The 21,125-nt window shown below is 42.2% G+C and overlaps 1 protein-coding gene across 3 annotated transcripts in view; it reads left to right on the top strand.

Moving 5' to 3' along the window:
* The first annotated feature begins 503 nt into the window (after positions 1 to 503).
* The window catches only part of add3b (adducin 3 (gamma) b), a 44,777-nt gene continuing 24,155 nt past the window's right edge, over positions 504 to 21,125 (top strand). For 2 of the 3 annotated variants that reach the window (XM_054734956.2, XM_070542548.1), the window contains exons 1-5: positions 504 to 1,197; positions 10,530 to 13,157; positions 13,787 to 14,006; positions 14,908 to 15,052; positions 15,599 to 15,750. In XM_054734956.2, the coding sequence (XP_054590931.1) occupies positions 13,818 to 14,006; positions 14,908 to 15,052; positions 15,599 to 15,750 (486 nt within the window). In that variant the 5' untranslated portion in view covers positions 504 to 1,197; positions 10,530 to 13,157; positions 13,787 to 13,817. The remainder of the gene's footprint in view (positions 1,198 to 10,529; positions 13,158 to 13,786; positions 14,007 to 14,907; positions 15,053 to 15,598; positions 15,751 to 21,125) is intronic. The other variant, XM_054734955.2, reaches the window with a different exon arrangement.

Below are 21,125 nucleotides of genomic sequence, written 5' to 3'. Positions count from 1 at the left end.
GAGTCCTCACTAGATGGCAGTGTAGTGTTAGGTTATTGCTCATCAAGTTTTACAATGCAGCATCATTACAGAAACTTTTTGCCTCTTTATGCATAAAAAACCCCTGAAAAACCACCATGGAAGTTCCTCCGTTTCACTGTATGTTTATTTTAAGACCTTCATCGGGCGGTGACTTTTGACCCCCTCCTGGGTGTGTTCTTTGACTGAGGTCGTCCTGTGGGTGTGGTCACAGAGATTGCAGAAAGCTCAGGAAATGAATGTTTTATCAGCCTGCTCACAGACAACAACAACAACAGGAGTGTGGTAGATGGGAAACTAGAGAAACGTCTAAATTTAACTCATCAGCTGAGACCAAGTCTGTTGGTTTCACTTCCAAAATATCTGAGCAGATTACATCTATGTTTACACGGAGCACAGATATTATAGATGAAATAGTGGAGCTCGGTTTTTCTAGCTGAGATCTGCACTTGAAGTCGGCATTCTGACTCTCAGATCACAGATTTTCTCAGCTTCTTGTCTCCCACATCCCCCGTTTCTGTGATGTTCCATCACCGTGCTTTTGCTGCTACCGTGTACGCCAGTGTCTTCAGCGTATAATTACCTTGTATTTCTACCTTCTACATGGCAAAAGCGTGAACTCTTCAGATGCCAGCTGTGTTCAGGTGGTGCAGCAAAGAAGGAGAGCATCTCATCCTACTCGTTCGCTGTAAAGAGGGTATGTGGGAGGAGGTGAAAGCAGGCAGGCAAGAGTTCGATGTGTGCAATGCCCTCCTCGAGAGCAAATTTTAGAACATGAGACACGCTCTGTATGCAGAGGAAAAATCTGCCTGAGAGGAGAAATTTGCAGTCACCATTCATGCTGAATAAAACCCTTTAAATGGAATTAAAGTCAACCACATCTACGTGAGAGAAATTAGCCACCATGGGTTTGTTTGTGTGGTGTGGGTGGAAGCTGGTCTCTCCCATTTCACTCATTCCATTCCCAAATGAAAACCTGGTCTCCTTCACAACCTCCCCTGTCAGGTTTCTTCCTCTGAGAGCAGGCAGCCGTCGTCACGGGGAAGTTCTGGGGATTTGAGGCAGAGCAGCAGTTTTCCTGGGAAACCAAATGACCCTTCTCAGAGTGATAATGTAAACAGCTATCCAGCACCGTGGGAGTTGGAAGTAAAACGAGACACGTTCTCCTGCAGAATCACTGTAAGTTTAATTTACTCTTTCCTTCTGTGAGTTGCTCAGTTTTGTGATAAAAGAGGTATTTGTGAAATGTCTGAGGGTGACTTCAAAGCACTGATTACAGAAAAGTGACTCCTTGTTGCGGGCGAGACTGCAGTTTCTTTCAACAAGACGCTTTATTTGTTAAGATACTTGGCAAAACCTCACAACTTGCATCAGTGACTGAGTTTTGTGCTGTGAAATGTGTTTGACCACTTGTGAAGCAGCCGTGCCGTCTAACTCCAGCTGCAGAGGCTTCAAACAGCTGCTTTCAATTAAGGTGGCTCTCTAGAAACATTACTCTGAACGAGCATTTGTTGACTTTAGATGTGGAGCTGAGGGACTTTGAGCTTTCTCAATATGAACGTCTGGTGATGTGAGTTATAGACTGCCATATAATCAAATGGGCAGGTCATGACCCCAGCCTTTTTCACCCAGTCAGTCAACTGCTCCCGCGACGGTCTTTACGCGATCTGCGTTTTATGTTTTTTAGGTTAGATTAAGGTGCTATCAGCTGGTTAATGTGGTATTTTATTTTTAAATTTCAGCCAAAATAAATGTATCACACAACCAAAAAAAACCCTTTAGTGTTATAGTTCTTGAAATGTGACAGCACACATGAGACATGCTAGCCAGACCACCACCCTGGCCTGAGTTAAAGCCAACCACACACTAACCATCGGACGCCATCCAAAAAGCACCACAGAGGGGACTTCAGCCAGCTCCTCCACTTTCGTAAACAAGTCCGCCTCTTTTGAACAGCTGCAGGCTGTGTGTGTGTGTGCGTGTTTGTGTTTGTGTGTGTGTGATGACGAGCATGTGTAAGTCGAAGCAGTTCTCCGCCCAAACTCTGCGAGGCACCGATCCAACTGTAACAATGTAAATTATTTTAGGCTCAAAGCCTGCTCCATCGTTTCCTTCCAGCCAGCTGAGAGGGAGTAGCTGCTGCTCGGAGCTGTGTGATGCTAGACAAAAGCATTGTTTGGTGAGAAAAAAGGCATCAGCACATCTTCTAAATGGAGTTTGACCCCTTTGTGACCCCTTTTGCGTGTTTACTTTGCAACATTTGTCATATTTGACTGAGAGTGAATAATTTGTTTGAAATCTGATTAAGCTAAATAAACATTAAACCCTGAAACCAGCTGCTTTTTAGGTGTAAACCATCATGTGGCTGTCGAAACTCAAATGAAGCTAGCCAGATGACTTTGCTGTCAAAAACTTAAAACCAGCCTGCGTTATGTAGCCCACCCTCAGGGAGGAGAGTATTAAGGCTGTTTTATTTTTATTTATTTATTTTTTCCTGACAGAAACAGGAATCTGAAAAGAGGAAACCTGCAGGTTTAAAAACAACCTTTGCAAAACTGTCTGTCCTCTTATTCTATTTGTAATTTCAGCCTCCTGGAATATGTGGACACATTGGTTTGGGTTCATGAGGAAGCCCACCACCCTGTTTACTTGTTGCTCTAATTACAGAGAAAAGAAGCAACAGAAGAGGCTGGATAATCACTGTAAAATCTCACTGATGTACTTTGTGAACGGAGGTCTTTTTTTTCTCTCTTTAAAGAGCAAGTCACCCCCAAATCAACTTTTTTTTCTGATAAACTATATAAATGTGTGTCTAATCGTGCTACAGACACGTGTAGTCAATAGTTTTGCACTTTAGTGCATTTTAGTTAAAATTTAAATTTTCTGCCTGAAACTGTCAGTGTTGTGCCGTTGTCAGGTAAAAAGTCTGCACTGCATTTGAATTTAAATCTGCCACCGCTATTGGCTAAGAGGTATGCTATGATGTAAACTGGTACATTATGATGTCACAATGTCGTGAGTGTGTGTATTTGTTAGTGGCTCCACCCTCTCGGTCTGTTAGGCAACAGCATTTGTTGCATTCTTCAAACATGACGTGGGAGTGGAGTACGCTTCTTGTAAGGGGTGACTTGCTCTTTAATGTCCATAAACTCCTCCCCCCCCCCTCCCCCCCCCCCCACACACACACACACACACATCACTGCTATTCACACTCCTACTAGTTTTGCCACATGGGAGCATTAGCAAGGGTCACTATGGAAACCGTGCATGTCCAGACCTGAAACCCTTATAAGCTATAAAATTACTTATGATAAACAATTTAAGCTATAATTTTGAGCACTTTCCATCTTTTGATCTTGAACATAACTTTAAAAACACATCTGCAACTATCTTAGTGTTAGTTCACAATAAATTATGTATTCACTAACTAACATAATTAATTCAGGCAGGTGTTTTTCTTACACAGGTGCTACGTAAGAAAGCAACACCTTTGAATAATTTCTGATGCGCCTTAAAGAAACAGCCGCTACAATAATTACTCAGTAGATAGAAAAGGGGGAACAGACATTTTATTTTGTTGTTTTACTTTGCTTTATTGTAACGACCTTCAGTCATTTAGAGGGTTTGTGAGGACAGTTTATGAACAAACAAGGTCTTACCTGTGGTAGGTAGGTCTTTGCACAGCTTCAGTTTGAAGCAACAGAGATCAGCTCTAACTGAAAAGGCTGTTATAAAGTGTGAAACAATTTAAGCCTCAACAGTTTCATAACTATTAATAGGAAATTTAAAATTGTCATCAATTACAAATTTAAAGGGTAAATATTGTGTTAAAACTCAACATTTGCTACCTTTTGTGCTGCCATGTGGGTCTGCATTGCCTCTTTATATACTCCACACTTGAAAAATCCATCTATCTGTTTTTTTGCCAAAGTTTGGTGAATTATGTGCTTAAAACAAGTGGTTTCAAAAAGTGCTTGTTTGTGATGTCACAAACTGAGAAGTTGGCATATAACCCCCCCCCACCCCCACCCACACACACACACACACACACACACACACACATGCAAAGGAGAGCTTCTGCTCCTCCAAGCCCCTCTCACATAGCAGCACGAGCTTATTTTCTTAGAGGGCCTGTATCATGCTGTCTTACACTTTCTAGATCAACGATAGGCACAACATATGGTCAAATATCACCGTTGGCACTATGCTGAGATGGCATTTTAATGAAATATGGTTATTTTTATGATTAGGTTGTTGTCGTGAGCCATTCCCTAAAACCGGAAATAAAACGCTTGGATTTGATGAAACTCCGCCTGAAGCCATTTGAATTCCAAAATGTGCGCAAACCCAGAGAGCGCAGTTTCACACCAACATGTCCCACTCAGCGATTGCAGAGTACCCCCCGCCTCTCCTGGAGAATTCTCCATCAGAGGACTAAGCCATTGACACACACACACAAAACCTCAGATAGAGTAAAAGTGGCCGGGACTAATTATTGTCCCAGTCCGTCCTGACACTCTCCCACCAAACTTAATAACCAGTCAGCTAGTGGTTAACATTTTGGTCATACTACAGTACTGGCAGAGGTTTAACAAGCTTTCTTGAAAATCAAAGTCATATTCTAGCATGGTTTTTGAGAGCTCCTGGTAATAAAATCCAACTATGTCTGCTGATTAAACTTTTATTTGGGAAGACTGCACAGAGATCCTGTTCCTCTTGCAGACTAAAATGCATTTTGGGGTTCTTGGCATTATCTGAAGTACATTATGTGTGGAGATTACTCTTACCGTTACCTATGAACACCCAGTCTTTCAAGGTAGCTAACGGTCAGAGCAATCCAGACTCGAAACTCTACTTGGATGGAGAGGAGCGGAGTCCAATGACGTAACATTGCTTCATCCAGGATTTAGCTTAGCTGTGTTTCTCAATGGTCTAATGGTAGAGTGTCCTGATCGGGTCATACCAAATACTTAAAAAATGGGACCCAATGCCTCCCTGCTTGACACTCAGCATTAAGGGGTTCGATTGGGGGGTTAAACCACCAAATACTTCTTGAAGGCATTCGCAGCTGCAGCTCACCACGCCCCATGGGATAGGTCAAATGCGGGTATGTGTGTGTGGCAACTAATGGGACTATAACTTCAACTTTAGCAGAGTTTAAGAAATGAAGCAACTGCAACAGGAAAAGGCATGTGTGAAGCCAAAAACTGTTTTGAGGTATGTGGAAGTAACATTAAAAGTTGGCTAACAGCTCCAAGTGAATTCTGCATGATAGTCCCTTTAAAGTGACACAGCCCTGAAATGACTCATTCTGGAAGGTACTGAAATTTTCATGGATAAAACTGCTGAAATTGCTTAATGTGAGAGGGACTTTGTGCAAAAAAACTTCATTAAATTTTTTTTATTTAAATTCAGAAAGTCTCCCTTTAATTTTTACAGATGTTTTATGATCAGCGGCACTTCTCTAGCAAGCTCTATATCAGTTTTACACACCACGTAACCATTTAATTATATGTAAATAACTATTTATTGTTATGTAATAGTGTAGGAAGAGTTTATTAGCTGCTTTTACTCTTAACACTATAGCAGTTAGCACATCTGTCTGGTCAGAAAAGCATAAAACCTAAAAACATACTAAAATATTCCTGCACACTTGGATGAAAACATCTATACAAATTATTAGTGTTTGTATGTAAATAAAACTCTTCACTTTAAAAAAAAATACAAGTATTCTCTCTTTCTCTTAAAATAGTGCATCCCACTTTACTGGCAATCCCCTTTTATGTTGAGTTAAAAAGAAAGTAGCTTGTGTTCTGTGTTACTTCTCTCGTTTCCTGTTCAAAGATATCAAATTCAAGAGGAACCTCCCTAAACCCACTATCAGCAGAGATAAGACTGAAAATACACAACCTGCAGGTCAAAAGGTCAGGCATCCCACTTTTCTGTGCACCGTTATCTGGCTGTCAGACACGTTAAGCTAAAGTTCAGTGATGTCACTCTTTCTCTGATGTTCGCAGTCCTCCTCTAACATGACAAGCTGACAGCTTCAGCTTTTCTCTGAACCCACAATAACAGTTAATTTTGTTTTGCAGTTTCTGGTTCATTGATCAGAAAAAAAAGCAGCTTTCACTTTTTGTTTTTGACTTTTAACACCCACTTCATACTTTATATTCAATTTAAAGCAATAAACCAATCAGAGATAGCTATTTCAGAATTAATAGTCCACTACTTTAGAGTGGTTTCTCTTGCACACAGTGCTGCTTTTTAGGTGTATTGCCCTTTCCTTGCTTCCATGAACCATTCTGATTCCTTCTGGGAACATCTGTGCCTCTGAACGCCGAATGGCAAGTGACAAGACGAAGGTGTGCCTTTATGTACGGACATCATTAGTCTCAGCAGTCATCTGAGTGAACAAAGTGTCGGCTTATGTGAACTGACATTTGGTCTGCACCACATGCACTCCCTCCTCTGAAAAGTTCAAGTAGTCAGAAAGAATGTGGGGGCTGGAAGATGGGAGGCTGTTGTGCACAGGCATCTAAGACAGCATGTGGTTTCGCTGGGAGTTCTGCCAGAAAAACAGGGGGCAGGTTATTTTGAGGGGGGCTTGAAGGGTCACATTGCTCCAGAGTGGGAAAGTTCTGCTTTTCATTACATCAACGAATCGGTCCACTTATCTGCTCCGCCTCCCAGACTCCACTCTGTTGCTTGAGATTGTTAGTAAGTCAGTTAGACATTCAATCCTCTGTGTGTGTGTGTGTGTGTGTGTGTGTGTGTGTGTGTGTGTGTGTGTGTGTGTGTGTGTGTGTGTGTGTGTGTGTGTGTGTGTGTGTGTGTGTGTGTGTGTGTGTGTGTGTGTGTGTGTGTGTGTGTGTGTGTGTGTGTGTGTGTGTGTGTGTGTGTGTCATCAAAGGAGTCATAACTCTGCGGGAGATTCTAGAGTTGCACTCTTTTAACACTGACTGCGTTTTAACTCACCGCAACATTTTTTCTGCAGACTAGGATGCGGAGAAAATGGAAGAGATGGAATCTTTGATTAATTTTGATTTGCTTTTATGAGATTTTTCATCTCTGAAGATAGCAAATTGCTTAAAGAAAAGTTCTAGCGAAGTTCAATTCTCATTAAAATGTATTATTATAAGTATTTTATCACCAGAATGACATTATCAACAAAACTGTAAATGTATTTATATAGCGCCTTCTTAGGGTTCTACAGCTCCCTAAGGTGCTCCATAACTAAATCAATCATTCACTCATTCACACGCTGCTGGGGGTGAGCTACATTGTAACCACAGCTGCCCTGGGGCACACTGACAGAGGCGAGGCCTGCCATATGATGGCCCCACCGATTCCTCTGACAAGCCCAAGGACACAACAGCAGCATTCTCTGGCCAGAGCCGGGATCGAACCTGCAACCTTCTGAGTACTGGTCAACTCACACTACCTCCTGAGCTACTGCTGTCCCAAACAAAATAAAAAGCAAAGCTAACACTGAAGATTCTCTTACCTTTTAGAGCGTACTAGAAGCTTAATAGCACTGAGACTAGGTTTGATGCACATATTTGTAGAGGTTAAAATTTCCTCTAAACCTATAGTTTTTCTTCCAAAAAGCTGCATAGCCCCCCCCCCCCCCCCCCCCCAACCTCTAAATAAAATGTCCTAATCAAGTTCTATGCTTTCTAGAGGTCTTACAAAGATTGGTCCAGTCCAGTCCTTACAACTGAAAGGCATTAGTTATTTAAAAAGTGAGCTCACTGAGAACGTCTGGAGAGATTTCCCGTCAGAAGGACCTTCAATTCCCACCTCCGACAGAACATTGAATACATCCTGGGGGAGGCGGGGGACATTGAATTCGAGTGGATCATGTTCCGTGACTCCATTGACCTGAGCTGTGGCCGCAGGATGGTCGGTGCCTGTCATGGTAGCGATCCTCAAACCTGCTGGTGGACACTGGCAAGTTAGGAATGCTGTCAAGCTGAAGGAGTCCTATCTGGTCCTTTGGGCTTGTAGCACTCCAGAGGCAGTTGATGGTGTAATGTCCAGCAATGGTCAGTTTTTAGGTACTGTTTGACTATTCAACATCTGGTCAAAAAGGAGACACGAGACTGCATGTGTTCCCTTTAAATCAGCCTGCCTTCATCCCTCCAGCTGGAACTCAGAGCCTGCAGCTCTGACAGAGATGGAGAAATCATAACAACATTCTCTCCTCAAGGTCCCTCACAAAGCACCTTCTTATCTAAGTCTCGTTGCTTCAGAAGAAAGAAGATTTTTAAATTAACGATGAACTTCCACAACTAATAAAGTTAAATAATCATTAAATGAACATTTGTTTTTTGCTACTTATAATAATTATAAAATAATGAAATGTTTCATTAATCTGTGCTCAATGATATAGGTTTCAGCATGTTTACTTGACCAGGTCATAACATTTGCACTCACACAAGAACAAAGTAAAGTAAAGTTAAGTCCATGACACATAAATAGCCTTTACCCCAGTTCAGAGCCTACGGTGTCAAAGAGGGCGTGTGTTTCTGAGATTCTTGGTAATATCCCTCAAACTTGTCAACCTCTGGTTGGCTACACAATCATAACATGAGAACATTAAAACCAGATTACTGGGGTTTTCCCTCAGTTCTGGAGAAGCTTCAGACCGGCCACCTGAAGCACTCCTCTTTAACCCACCAAAGATTTTGACACGTCATCAAAATCTTTTTGCACCTGCAAAGCTGATAAAGCAAACGGTTCCTGCAGAACAAGCTGATATTGATTAGACTCCTTAAGAGTCTCAGACGCGCGGTTCCATCCGTCTGTCGTGACCCGAGACATCTCTGGACTGAAGGGTCGGTGCCACGGTATTCTACAGCCCTCCGGTGCCAGCGGTCGTCCGACCTCTCTGACCTTCGGATCCACCAAGAGGGTCTCTGAAAATGGGTAATGTGGACACACAGATAGCGTCTGATGTGCTTTGATAATAATCAACTTATAGCTTAATGCAAACCAGATTCTTTTATATCCAGAACTCAGCTCTCCGAGATACGGAAGTTCTGATAACATTGCATTCACACATAGGTTCACACATCACATCTAGTTCCATCCATCACAGTAAACGCTTAGTTAATTTGTCATGTTTTAATTGTTGGTAAAATAAATTCTTACTTTTACAAACCTGACTCTTTTCTGAATCAAAACGAAGTGTTTACAATCCCCTAATAAATAAAGAATCCTAGAATATTTTTATTAAAGCACAATAAAGACCAGGCAGGGTGATATTCTATATTTAGATAGAGTATCACAGCTTATTGGTCATAAGTGGAGATAATATATCTGTTGAGCTCTTAAAGCACTCAATTTACAAAGCCCTACAATGGCTACCAGCAGTCCAAGCGGACAGGTCACAAAGGCAAAAACCTGGGCATGTTTAGTGAGGACATGGAGAAAGTCTTCCATACGGCTTTGAGAAATTTCTGCTCCATCATCCAGCATCTCATAAGGGGAACGTGGTGGACTATTAACCCTCTCAGGCTCAAAATAAGTTTTGATAACAGGACGAACAACTAAGTCCTTCAGGGGTACTTCTGAGTTAAAAAATGCTCATGAAATACGTATGTGGAGTAACCAGGTAGGTAGGTTTTAACGTTGCAAATCTGCAACGCCTGCCTCCAGACGGTTAAACTGTTTATAGCGGGGATGGTGTTGCTAACTTTGACTCAGGATGTTGTGGATCAGTGGGCAGAGTACTTTGAAGACCTCCTTAATCCCACTGGCACGTCTTTCAGTGCGAAAGTCTGGGTTGGGCTCTCTGATCTCTGGTGCTGATGTAACTGAGGTGGTCAAAAAGCTCCTTGGTGACGAGGCCCCAGGGGTGGATGAGATCCACCTGGAGTTTGTTAGGGCTCTGGATGCTTTAGGGCTGTGTTGGTTGACACCGCTCTGCAATATTACGTGGAAATTGGGGGCAGTTCCACTGGATTGGCAGACCGGGGTCATAGTTCCTCTTTATAAAAAGGAGGACTGTTCCAACTACAGGGGATTACACTCCTGATTCTCCCTGGTAAGGCCTATTCAGGGGTTCTGGAGAAGAGGGTCTGCCAGACAGTCAAACATCGGATTCAGGAGGAGGAATGTGGTTTTCATCATGGCTTTTCACTGAGGAGGATCGCAGTCGAGTGTTAGTTGATGAGAATCAGCTCCTCCAAATCTGAGACCATGGTCATGAGTTGGAAAAGGCTGGAATGCCTTATCCAGGTCAGGGAGCAGGTCCTGCCCCAAGTGGAGGAGTTTAAGTATCTCTGAATCTTGATCATGAATGAAGAAAAGGATGGAGCAGGGGATCGATGGGCAGATGGGTGCTGCGTCTGCAGTAATGCAGGCATTTTACCTGTCCTTCGGAAGGCAAAGCTCTTAATTTACCAGTCGATCTATGTTCCTACCCTCACCAATGGTCACGAGTTTTGGGTAGTGACCGAAACAATGAGATTCCGGATACAAACGGCTGAAATTAGTTTTCTCTGCAGGGTGTCTGGGTTCTCCAGTGATGAGATGGGATGAGAAGCTTGGTCATCCAGGAGGGGCTCGGTGTAGATCCGATGCTCCTCCACATCGAGAGGAGCCAGTTGAGGTGACTCGGGCATCTGGTCAGGATGCCTCCTGGACGCCTCCCCTGGTGAGGTTATCTGGACACGTCCAACCGGCAGGAGACCCAAAGGAAGACTGAGGACACGCTGGTAGGGATTATGTTTCTTGGCTGGCCAGGGAACACCTTGGGATTCCCCTGGAGGAGCTGCCCTAAGTGGCCAGGGAGAGGGAAGTCTGGGCCTCTTTGCTTAGGCTGCTGCCCCCACATCCCAACCCCGGATAAGGATGGATGGTTGCCCGGAAAGGTTTTTACTTGTTATTTTTTAAATACGATTGGTCACTCTTTCGCATGCCGGCTGAACAAGAAAATAGTCTTCTACCCCTATTTCCTGCATTACCCACCTTAAGAAAATAGACAAGGACTCAAGTCAGAAAAAGTCACAGGTCTATGTCACACTGTAAATTAGCATTCATAGACTCATCCCACCCTCGCGGACCGGGAAAGACGATTTTTGCAGCCAGGAGAGAGGAAAGTGCATCTGGGCTAGACAGTAGAAGCTAACCGTTAGCAATAGTAACTCCACAACATGGCAGGCTTGATTTATTTGTAGAGATAAAACATCAACAGTGGAAGAGTTGTATTGCTGTTATTCAATCAGAGGCAATATGTGTGACTATCGTGATTAATAAAGAGTAAAACTATAAATTCTAGTTTTTTCTGCTCCCCTCTCCTCTGACTAACTCTAATTCCAGAAACAAGAGCATCAGAGCGTTATCATGCAAAATGACTCACGGGGCATGCATTATTACTACCACAGCAGATTTGTTGAAATAAATGTGAGCTATAAGTTATTTGTCAGGGGTCAGTATAGTTTTTTTTTGTTTTGTTTTGTTTTTGTTTTCATTTAGGAGCTGTTTAATGACAGAATGGTAACCAAACTACATTGATAATGCAACTTTCAATATCCACAATTCTGAATAATTGTAAAGCAACTATAAAGCTCAGTCTTAACTCTGTGTAAGTTTGTCCAGAACTAGTCTAAAATTGATTTATGCAAATCAGACAAATAAGCCTGAAATTTTGTCCAAAACTGGACTAAAAACACAAGGAAACAGAATAAAAAAACAACAAAAACACTACAAACGATAAAGTTTAGCTCAATAGAAGATGGAATTAAATAGGCAAGGCTGCTTTATTTATAGAGCACATTTCAAACACAGAGGCAATTCAATGTGCATTACAATTATCAGGACATGATATGAAAACAACATAAAAACACAAATTAAAATACACACTAATGGAATTACAGTTTAGAGCTAAAGAAGAAGACAAAGTTACAATGCAGAGTACAGTGGAGACGACGCATGATAAGGAACAATTCATTTAAAGGCTGATGAGGACATTAGGGTTTTAAGTTTTGTTTTAAACAACTCTAGGATTGGGGCACATCTGAGGTCATGGGGAAGCTGATTCCATATGTGAGCAGCATAGTAACTAAATGCATCTTCACCTTGTTTGGTTCTGACCCGTGGTTCTACCAGCTGATTGTTACCAAGGGATCTCAGAGCCCTCTTGGGTGTACATACAGGAATGAGATCTGACATGTATTTTGGTCCCATGCCATTGATTGATTTATAAACTAGTAGGAACACTTTGAAATCTATTCTGTAGTTTACTGGTAACCAGTGTAGAGATCTAAGAACAGGAGTGATGTGCTCCGTTCTCTTGGTTCTTGTTAAGACTCTAGCAGCAGCATTCTGAACAAGCTGCAGTTGCTTCAAAGCTTTTTTGGAAATACCAGTTAGGAGACCATTGCAATAGTCCAGCCGACTAGAAATAAAAGCATGAATAAGTTTCTCTAAGTCTGGTCTGGACATGGAACCTCTGACTCTTGATAATTGATGAAGGTGATAAAACGCTGATTTCGTTATAGCCTTAATATGTCCAGAGAAGCTCAGGTCAGAGTCAATAATAACACTAACCCGGGTCTTTGTCTTTACACCACCTTTGCACAACTTTGTTAGCACGTGCCTAAATTGGATGCATTCGTGGATGTGGAAATAAACATAAATAGTAAATTATGTGCAACTGTGGAAACATCAGTTCATTGTTTTCATCCTAAACTATAAACAAACTGTTTATCATAAAGAACACGGATCACACATCTAGAGAAAATGCTTAATAGCAGCATTTTCCCAACTTTGCTTCTCTGTAACATTTTAGGTGGACAGAGTCTTGCAGATTCCAGCTGGAACATTACAGGAAAGCTGCAGCATTGGTTGTAAAAGCTTAATCCTGGGCGCTCTTTTGTCCCGCTGCAAGGCCTGGTGGGTGGATAAGTGAAGTCACATGGCCACTTTTCCTTTTTCCCACACAAACACACCCACATCCTCCCTCCATGCAGCCTCTCTGCTCCGCTCAGTCCGCTCCGTCTGGATACTGTAGCAGCTCAAACCTTTTCCCTCTTTAAAACAATGTGCCCGACTTGGGAATAACATCCGTGCGCTTCTGCTTTTAACCACATCTCTGTCAACACCGCGCCATCATTGGAAGTACTTTCCAAAAGGTAAGCTTTACATTTTATTCCACTTAAGAGTTTCGCTTCTTCTTTTATTTCATTTCAACTTTCTTTTTCCTGCATCCTCTGCAGCGACACTTTCTTTTTTGCTGGTTTAGAAGTTGTAATCTGATGCCTCAGAGCGGGTTTAGAGATCGGGAAGCTGTCTGGTTGCAAGAGTGAGGATGTTGGTTTAGTTTTCTGCAGTAAAACAACTTTATATCCAGGCGCGCACCCCCCACCCACTCCCCCCCTTATCTCCCCCACCCCCACATCCAGGTTTCTGACGAGCTCATGTAGAGGCCTACCTTTGTTTACCGTGGATCGTGCTTTACGCACCCCCTCCTGGATGTTGGTGCCTCATTTACTTGAAAGAGTATTTTGCCTCTGCTCCTTTAAAGCTGCGTTATTCTAATGCATTTCAGGAGGGAATTTAATCAACCATGACTGATTCATCATTTTTCTTTGCAAAGCAGCATCAATCTGTGCAACAATGCTTGCCTCTCTTTTGTCTTTACCTCTGTAATTACGTGACTCACCACAAACAGTAGACTTTTTTTTCAGCTAAAAGCATATCTGTTGCCTTGACAGCCTGAATGTGAGCCCAGAAGTTGTCATGCCCTATCTTCTTGTTTCAGAGCTGAGTAGGAGGCCGCTGCCGCCACAGGCATGAGTTTGGTGGATGTGAGGCAGATAGCGGGGTCTCTGACCCTGCCCCTGTCCAGCAACGACTCCAAGGAGCGCTACCTTGACCGCGGGGATGACAGCGACAGGAGTAGGACCCTGTCGCCAGACCTCAGGCAGGACTTCAACATGATGGAGCAGAAGAAACGTGTCACCCAGATCCTGCAGAGTCCAGTAAGTGGACTCCTACATAGAAACTTTGAGTGTGTTTGAGAGCTGTAAAGGCCATGCAGTGCTTTCCCCAGTCTCTGTGATGGTTTCCTGATTTGGATATTATTTTCTTTATCAAATATTAAATTTGCATAGTTTTAACAATCACTAAGGGGTTCCACTTGATGCATTCCAGGTTTAATGCACTCAGTTGTGCTTTTGCATGCTTAAAAATCTACCTAAACACATGTTAACGAGGCTACTTTTCATTTAAATTATGCACTTTTAAGTGCTTTAAAATGGCAACCATTCACATGATCGGGGACCCACTTGCATGAACATCTATCATATCCCCCAGAATAAAAAACAAACAAACTGAACATTGTTCGATTTTGACTCAACAGATGAGCCGAGTCTAAATTCACGAGAATGTGGGGCCCCCTCACAAAGCAGCACAGTTTGCAGCATTAGGAGGTGTAATACACACATGCCAATGAAGTGCATGGAAATAAAGACGAGCCCACACTCCTCTGTGATTGCATAACAGAGCCAACAAGTGATACTCGTCACCATAGAAACCGTGAACAAGATGAAGCAGAATGCCTGGGTTTTAGCTGCAGCTTACAGGGGAAAAGGCACTGTTAGAAACGCCACAAGATGCAAAAAAATATAGTTGGTGTGAATGCAACCATTCGCTCTCTTTCTGTCATTCTCTGGTTTTTAGTGAAGCCCCCTTCCCCTTTTCACCGACACACACTGAGCTTTTCATTTAGTCTCCAGTGATTTGAGTTCAGTTGTAATAAAGCGAGTCTGAAAGCAAGCTGTGCCCCCGGACACGTCCATGGGTGGTGTTGGAACGAGGTCTGGGTTGTATCAGTTTCTATGGTAATGGAGATTTATAACGCCATCTTCTCTTTGTTTACAGGTGTTTAAAGACGAGTTGGAAGGTCTGATCCAGGACCAATTGACAAAGGGCAACAACCCATCAGGCCTCCTGGCTCTGAGACAGATCGCTGACCTAGTCATGGCCAGCACAGTGGGCGGGGCTGGCCCATTGACATCTCCCATCAGTGAGTGCTAGTGTGTGCTTAAGTATCCGTCTTTGTCCCTTAAGTGTGTCTCCCTTAGGCTGTAAGCATCATGCAAGCTGATTATCCTCATTGTTGGAGGCTGAATTCCCGGACTCTTGTGACTCTCAACAACCCTAAAATTGTAGAAAGGGCAGAAAGTTGTTGACAGCGTTCTCCGTTGTTGGTGCAAATCCTCATGACTCCCCAGTACAGAATTATGGCAGTTTGCAATGGTAATTACGTTAGCGTGACCTGTTCGCTCACAGATAAAGTAAATGTTTGGAACATGTGACAAAGGAAGTGGCCTTGAGGTTGTTTATCCAAACTGGTCTTTAAAAAGCCAGCGTGGCTGTAAAAGATCAGGTTCTGTATCATTATACGCCCTTATATGGTATTAACGTCCAAAAATACCCCTCGGTTCATGTTGAGAACTCTGAGTTTTTTTTTATTCCTCAGCTGTGCAGACTCAAGTTCCCTAGATGCTTATTTCTATACCATACCATGTGACGTTCTGGATCTGTGTTTTGATGACGGGTCTTATTGCAGGTTTGGGGATGGTGACTCCAGTCAATGACTTGTATGGCATCGAGTCTCCCGCCTTTGCCAAAGGGGAGAAGCAGATTCGCTCCAAGCTGGCCAGCCTCTACAGGCTTGTTGATCTGTTTAGTTGGGCTCGTTTTACAAGCTCCTACATCACGGTGAGTCCAGCGTCATGGTCACGCTCGGCTGCATGCCTGTTTATTTATGCAGCCCAAGGTTTCTCTATGTGAGCTTCATGTTTCCTGGTTCTATGAGAGCGTGAAAAGGAAGGTCTTTCAGTTTTTCTGAAACATTTAAAAGGGACATATTATCAAAAACTCGCCTTTTGGATCCTTTTCTTGTCGCCATGTAGGTCTCTTCTTCCTCTATAAACACTCCAACCATAAACACCAACCATACATCGGTTTGGCTTTAGGGATTAAGTGCCTCGTTTCAAAAAAGACCCCAGTTATGACATCACAAACGAGGAAATTAGATGAAAAACCTTTAATGTGCAAGAGAGAGCTATTGCTGGAGGAACAGCAGCTTTTCTTCAAGCGCCTCCCAGATATTTTCAGCTTATTGACCCTTTTGCACGTGATGTCACGCCACTCATGGGACCACCCCCTTTGTCATGGTGGATGGCAAAAAGACCATTTACACACATTGAAACTCCAGTGAAGCTAGTCAAAACAAGCCAGTTTGTAGCCTTTCATCACTTTTGTTTAGTAGATTTCACAGTAAAATAGTAACAGCTTGCTGCGCGATTGGCACTACGAAATGGGTAAAAGTATCTAATTTGTGCTGATATCGTATTAGATTGATATCGGTATCAGTCAATACTGAAGGCTGCAATATCGTTATCATATCGGAAGTGAAAAAAATGTATCGGGACATCCCTAGTTAAAATTAAGTTATTTATTTAGTACAAGCGTCACCGTTAAGAGACATCTTATCTCGTCCCGGTGTGAGAGCAGCAGCTGAACCTGGTGACACCACCAGCAACAAAAGCTGGCTGTTTATAACACAATGTTATAAATTGTGTCATATGTTATAAACAGCCAGCGGGGTGAATTTTGTCAGGAACTTGTTTACATTGATGAACAATCGCAGAGAGAACCTAAGCTAATGTTCGTAAGCTAGTTAACACTTACTTTTGTAAATACCGCTCTCTGTGAGCCCCATCTAGTTGTGCTACTTCTTCTGATAACTGCACTGGGCTTTAACTAGTTCAAGGAATGCTAAATGCCGCTAAAAACATTAATAAAAAACAATTTCAGGCTCTACTTTTCCCTTTATTTAGTACTCATGTCTAGGGCTGCAACAAACGATTATTTGGATAATCGATGAATCGGATGGGGTCTCGACACGATTATTCGATTAATCGGATTACATGGGGACATTGTTAAAAACTGCTAGGGAAACGTTATTTCTCTCCTTCCTTCACTTTATTAAACACAACATTATTAGAAAACAGTTCAATAGCAGAAAAATAACATGCCATCACCTAAATTGTCTTATAAGGTGTATAGACAGAGACCCTAAGCTACACCTATCTGTGACCTAAAATACTTGGTCCAAGTTAAACAGCTTAAAGAGCAAGTCAACCCCTACCAGAGTCTAACTCCACTCCCACTTCATGTTTGAAAAATGCAAAACATGCTGTTGCCTGGCAGACCGAGAGGGCGGAGCCGCTAACAAATGCACACACACTCAGGCTCACGACAGCATTGTGACATCATAATGTACCAGTTTACATCATAGCATACTTCTTAGCCAATAGCGGTGGCAGATTTAAATTAAAATACAGTGCAGAGTTTTTACCTGACAACGGCACAACACTGCCAGTTTTAGGCAGAATATTTAAATTAGAACTAAGATGCACTGAAGTGCCAAATGCTCCCAAACTGTAGAAGTTTTTACTTTTTTGGGTCTCGCTGCTTCAGCCATGTTCCTCTTCCGAACACTTGCCGGCTCTCCCTCGCGCTGATCTGACTTGCTTCCGGTCTGTGCGCAACAGTGGCGGGGGGTGGGGGGGGTGGGGGTGGGGGGGTGGGGGGGGCTTTTGGAAGCTTTGCGCAACACAACGAAACGATGACGCAATTCGTTGCCAACGCTTTTAGTAATCGATTTTCATCGAATTTATCGATTCGTTGTTGCAGCCCTACTCATGTCGCTCATGCTTTTGACGTCGGTGCAAAGGATCAACAGCAACCTGAGTGGCAGGGGGTGGGCGTGGCCAGCAACAGCATGTTTGCTTAAAGTGAGAGAGCCCTGAAATGACTCATTCTGGAAGGTACTGAAATTATCAAGAAAACCACAGAAATTGCTTCATGTGGGCGGGATTTAGTGCAAAGAACATAATGACCATGTTGTATATCAACTGTAACCGGATTACAGGATACAATAAGATAATTAAAAGAAAAAATAAACAAATGGGCCAATAATTAGGTTCGGGGAGAATTGGAGGTTGTTTAAGAATGACTGGAGTCACGGGTATAGCATGAAACGGTTTATATACTAAATTTTAATAATAATGGGAAATATAACACATAAAGATAACACACAAAAACAGATGAAAACAATCGACAATAGTAAAATGCTCGGTATGAGATTTGATCATATGAGTCACAAGTCAGCCGGCGTCAAGTCAAATCCCCACGCTTGGGGTGAAAGTCAGAGTCCGGTGGTGCGATTTTTTCCTACCGCACCGTTGAGATTGTTCACAGAAGAGAGCAGTCTGCTCTTCAGTTACTTGAGATGTCCTGGTTCGTTCAGTGGTTAAGGCTCGCCATCTCCCTCGTCAGGAAGAAATCCAGTTCTCGTTCCAAGTGAGTGATCATAGGAGTCGGGATCAAACCCAAGGAAAAAAAAAAAACCCAGCCTGTAAACAACAGGACTGTTAGCGAGTTGGCATCGACCCTTCTCGTCACATCACAGCATAAAGTCTTACAGACTTAAACAAATGCTTCACTCTATTGGCATAGCCAATCATGTTTGGGTTCACAGTTCAACTAACATAACATCAATTTGATTGTCTATTAAAATAATTCTCAGTAGCTCTGGAAATATAATTACATATGACAACAATTGTTCAGCTCAATAGGCTCAGTTAGATTCTATTACTCTACACTATTCAACAAGAAATACATTCATGACAACAAGGATACATTTAGTTGTGTTTCTATACAGCATTGTGACACCTTGTATATCTGTAACACAATAAATAAATAAATAAATAAATAAATAAATAAATAAATAAATAAAATGTTCTATAACAAAATTCAACAAAATATAAATTCTGGTCCTTTGGTCCACCTTTGTAAAATAATTCCTCCCTAATCAGTTAGCTTTTATTTATTTTTATTTATCTATTTTTTTTATTATTAAATGTTTGGTTAAGGGACGCATTGCTAATTCTATGGCGTTAGCTATAACGCCCCTGAGGACCTTGTACATCTAGGCCGTACCACCATTAACTGGCGGTTTGAGCCGTTAACTCCTGGGAATCCCATATGCCCTACCGCCGTTAACTGGCGGTTTGAGCCGTTAACTCCTATATGCCCTACTACCGTTAACTGGTAGTTTGAGATGTTAACTCCTGGGATCTAACGTCTAGCAGCCCACTGCTGTCACCTCGGTTGCTGTAATTAGCTTTTTGAATTTAATAATTTACTGAATTTAATCTCATTCACTCACCAACGCGCTCCAACGGTTCCCTCCTACAGAGGATTGGTTCACTCTGTCGTCTCCACACAAATCTATAAGAATGGAATTAATTTGATAAGCTATTTAAGTTTCCTTTTTTTTTTAAGTTGCATCGTTAGCTTTTTCTCTTCTTTTTTCTTTACTCACCGCGTTGGTTCCAAGTTCCTAGCTCTTATTAGAAGGAGTCAAGTCCGCCTCTCCCTCTATCTATGCGGCACCCAAATCAGGGTTCTTCACGGCCTCGACCGTTGTTTTTTTCTCTCTCTCTCTCTCTCTCTAACCGCTCAGTCTTTGCTTTCTGTATCTGCGTGCTGCACAGCCGTTTGTCTCTCCTCTCGCTCAGCTGCGTCGCACGGTTTTATTTCGCGGAGGCGGGACTTATTTCTCTCAGCCAATGAAATTTAAGATTCCCACCTGGACCAATAGTATACAGCTTTCCTCTTCTGTTTCTGTTAGTGATGTTCAAGATTCTTGTTTTAACCGATGTTTAATATTAAACTCGTTATTTTAGTTATTCACCCTTCCAATAATTCATTATGAAATTATCTATTAGTTAATTAGATATCTATTAATTAGTATTGTTAATTTCCTTAATTTATATTTTATATTTTATCTAAATTGAGGATGGATCATATTAGTAAGCCAATTAGTTAATACCTCATTAAGGTTCTAGCTTCTGGGTTACATCCTCCCCCATTAAATATCATGCACGTCCCTGTGCATTGTTTCTACGGGGTACACAACTTCTTGAGTAAGAGAGTCAATAAAAGCTTTATTAAGTCCTTGGAAAAGGGACCTAACTACGGTCACTAGTGGATTGCCCAATTGAGAGTAAGTTAGTCTTTGAGGAGGCTGACTACTTCGTTCAGATCTCCTGACATACATCTCTGGTTGCACAGTATCATGCTCATCCGTTTCGGTTTGATTCTCAACTGAGACAGGACGAAGTGAGCTCTCTGTTTCCGACAGAGCTGATGAGCTATTCTCTAAGACTTTGGTCTTTTCAGATGTATGTGTCTGATCGTGTATGATGGGTTCAAAACTTACATCACGTTGCTGCGACTTTAGGACACCATCCAATTGAGGTAGGTTTGTGTTAGTTTCATCCCCCGTTTCTACGTCAGGTAAGTATACTTCGTTTTTTTTCGTTTTTTCAGGTAAGTATGTTGCTGCTTCTTTCACTCTTTCAGGTAAGAATGTCGCAGTTTCACTCATTCTGTCAGGTAAGAATGTTTCGGTGTTGATGCCTTTGTCAAGTAAGGACAATTCAGCATTTTCATTACCAGCTAAGGTTGGTTCCTTGCGATCCCCTGTGTGTAAGGATAGTGTGTTTTGTTGTTGAATATTATTTACCGGTCCTGAATCTGCTATGAGTTCCCTATTTGGCAAGGTGACCGCTATTTGATAGGATGGTCGGTTTAGCACTTGTGGAAGATCAGAGTAATAAAACTCATCTACCTCTTCGTCAAGTGGCTCATCTGGGTCAGGTTCTAAGGCTGAACTCTGTCTTGTATGAGGTCTGCTAGGTTTCGTAACGCGTTCTGTTTCATTTTCTAATGAAGAGAGAAAACCACAAGGCAGTAAAAGATCTCTGTGGAGTGTTCTGTTGGGTCCTTCTCCGTTCTCTGGTTTTACAGTGTATACTGGCAAGTTTTCCATCTGTTTGAGAACTATATACACTGTTTGCTCCCATTTGTCTGCTAATTTATGCTTTTCTCTTAAGCGAAGATTTCGGACTAAAACACGATCTCCCACACCTAGTGTGGACTCACGAATGTTTCTGTCGAACCGTTCTTTGTTCTTCCTCGCTGTTTTTTGAGAGTTTTTTATGACAATGTCATAACTC

The sequence above is a fragment of the Nothobranchius furzeri genome, chromosome 12 (genome assembly GCF_043380555.1).
Source record: "Nothobranchius furzeri strain GRZ-AD chromosome 12, NfurGRZ-RIMD1, whole genome shotgun sequence".
NCBI classification, from domain to species: Eukaryota; Metazoa; Chordata; class Actinopteri; order Cyprinodontiformes; family Nothobranchiidae; genus Nothobranchius; species Nothobranchius furzeri.
Note: the sequence above shows the minus strand (reverse complement) of the source record. Positions and strands in the feature narration are given on the sequence as shown.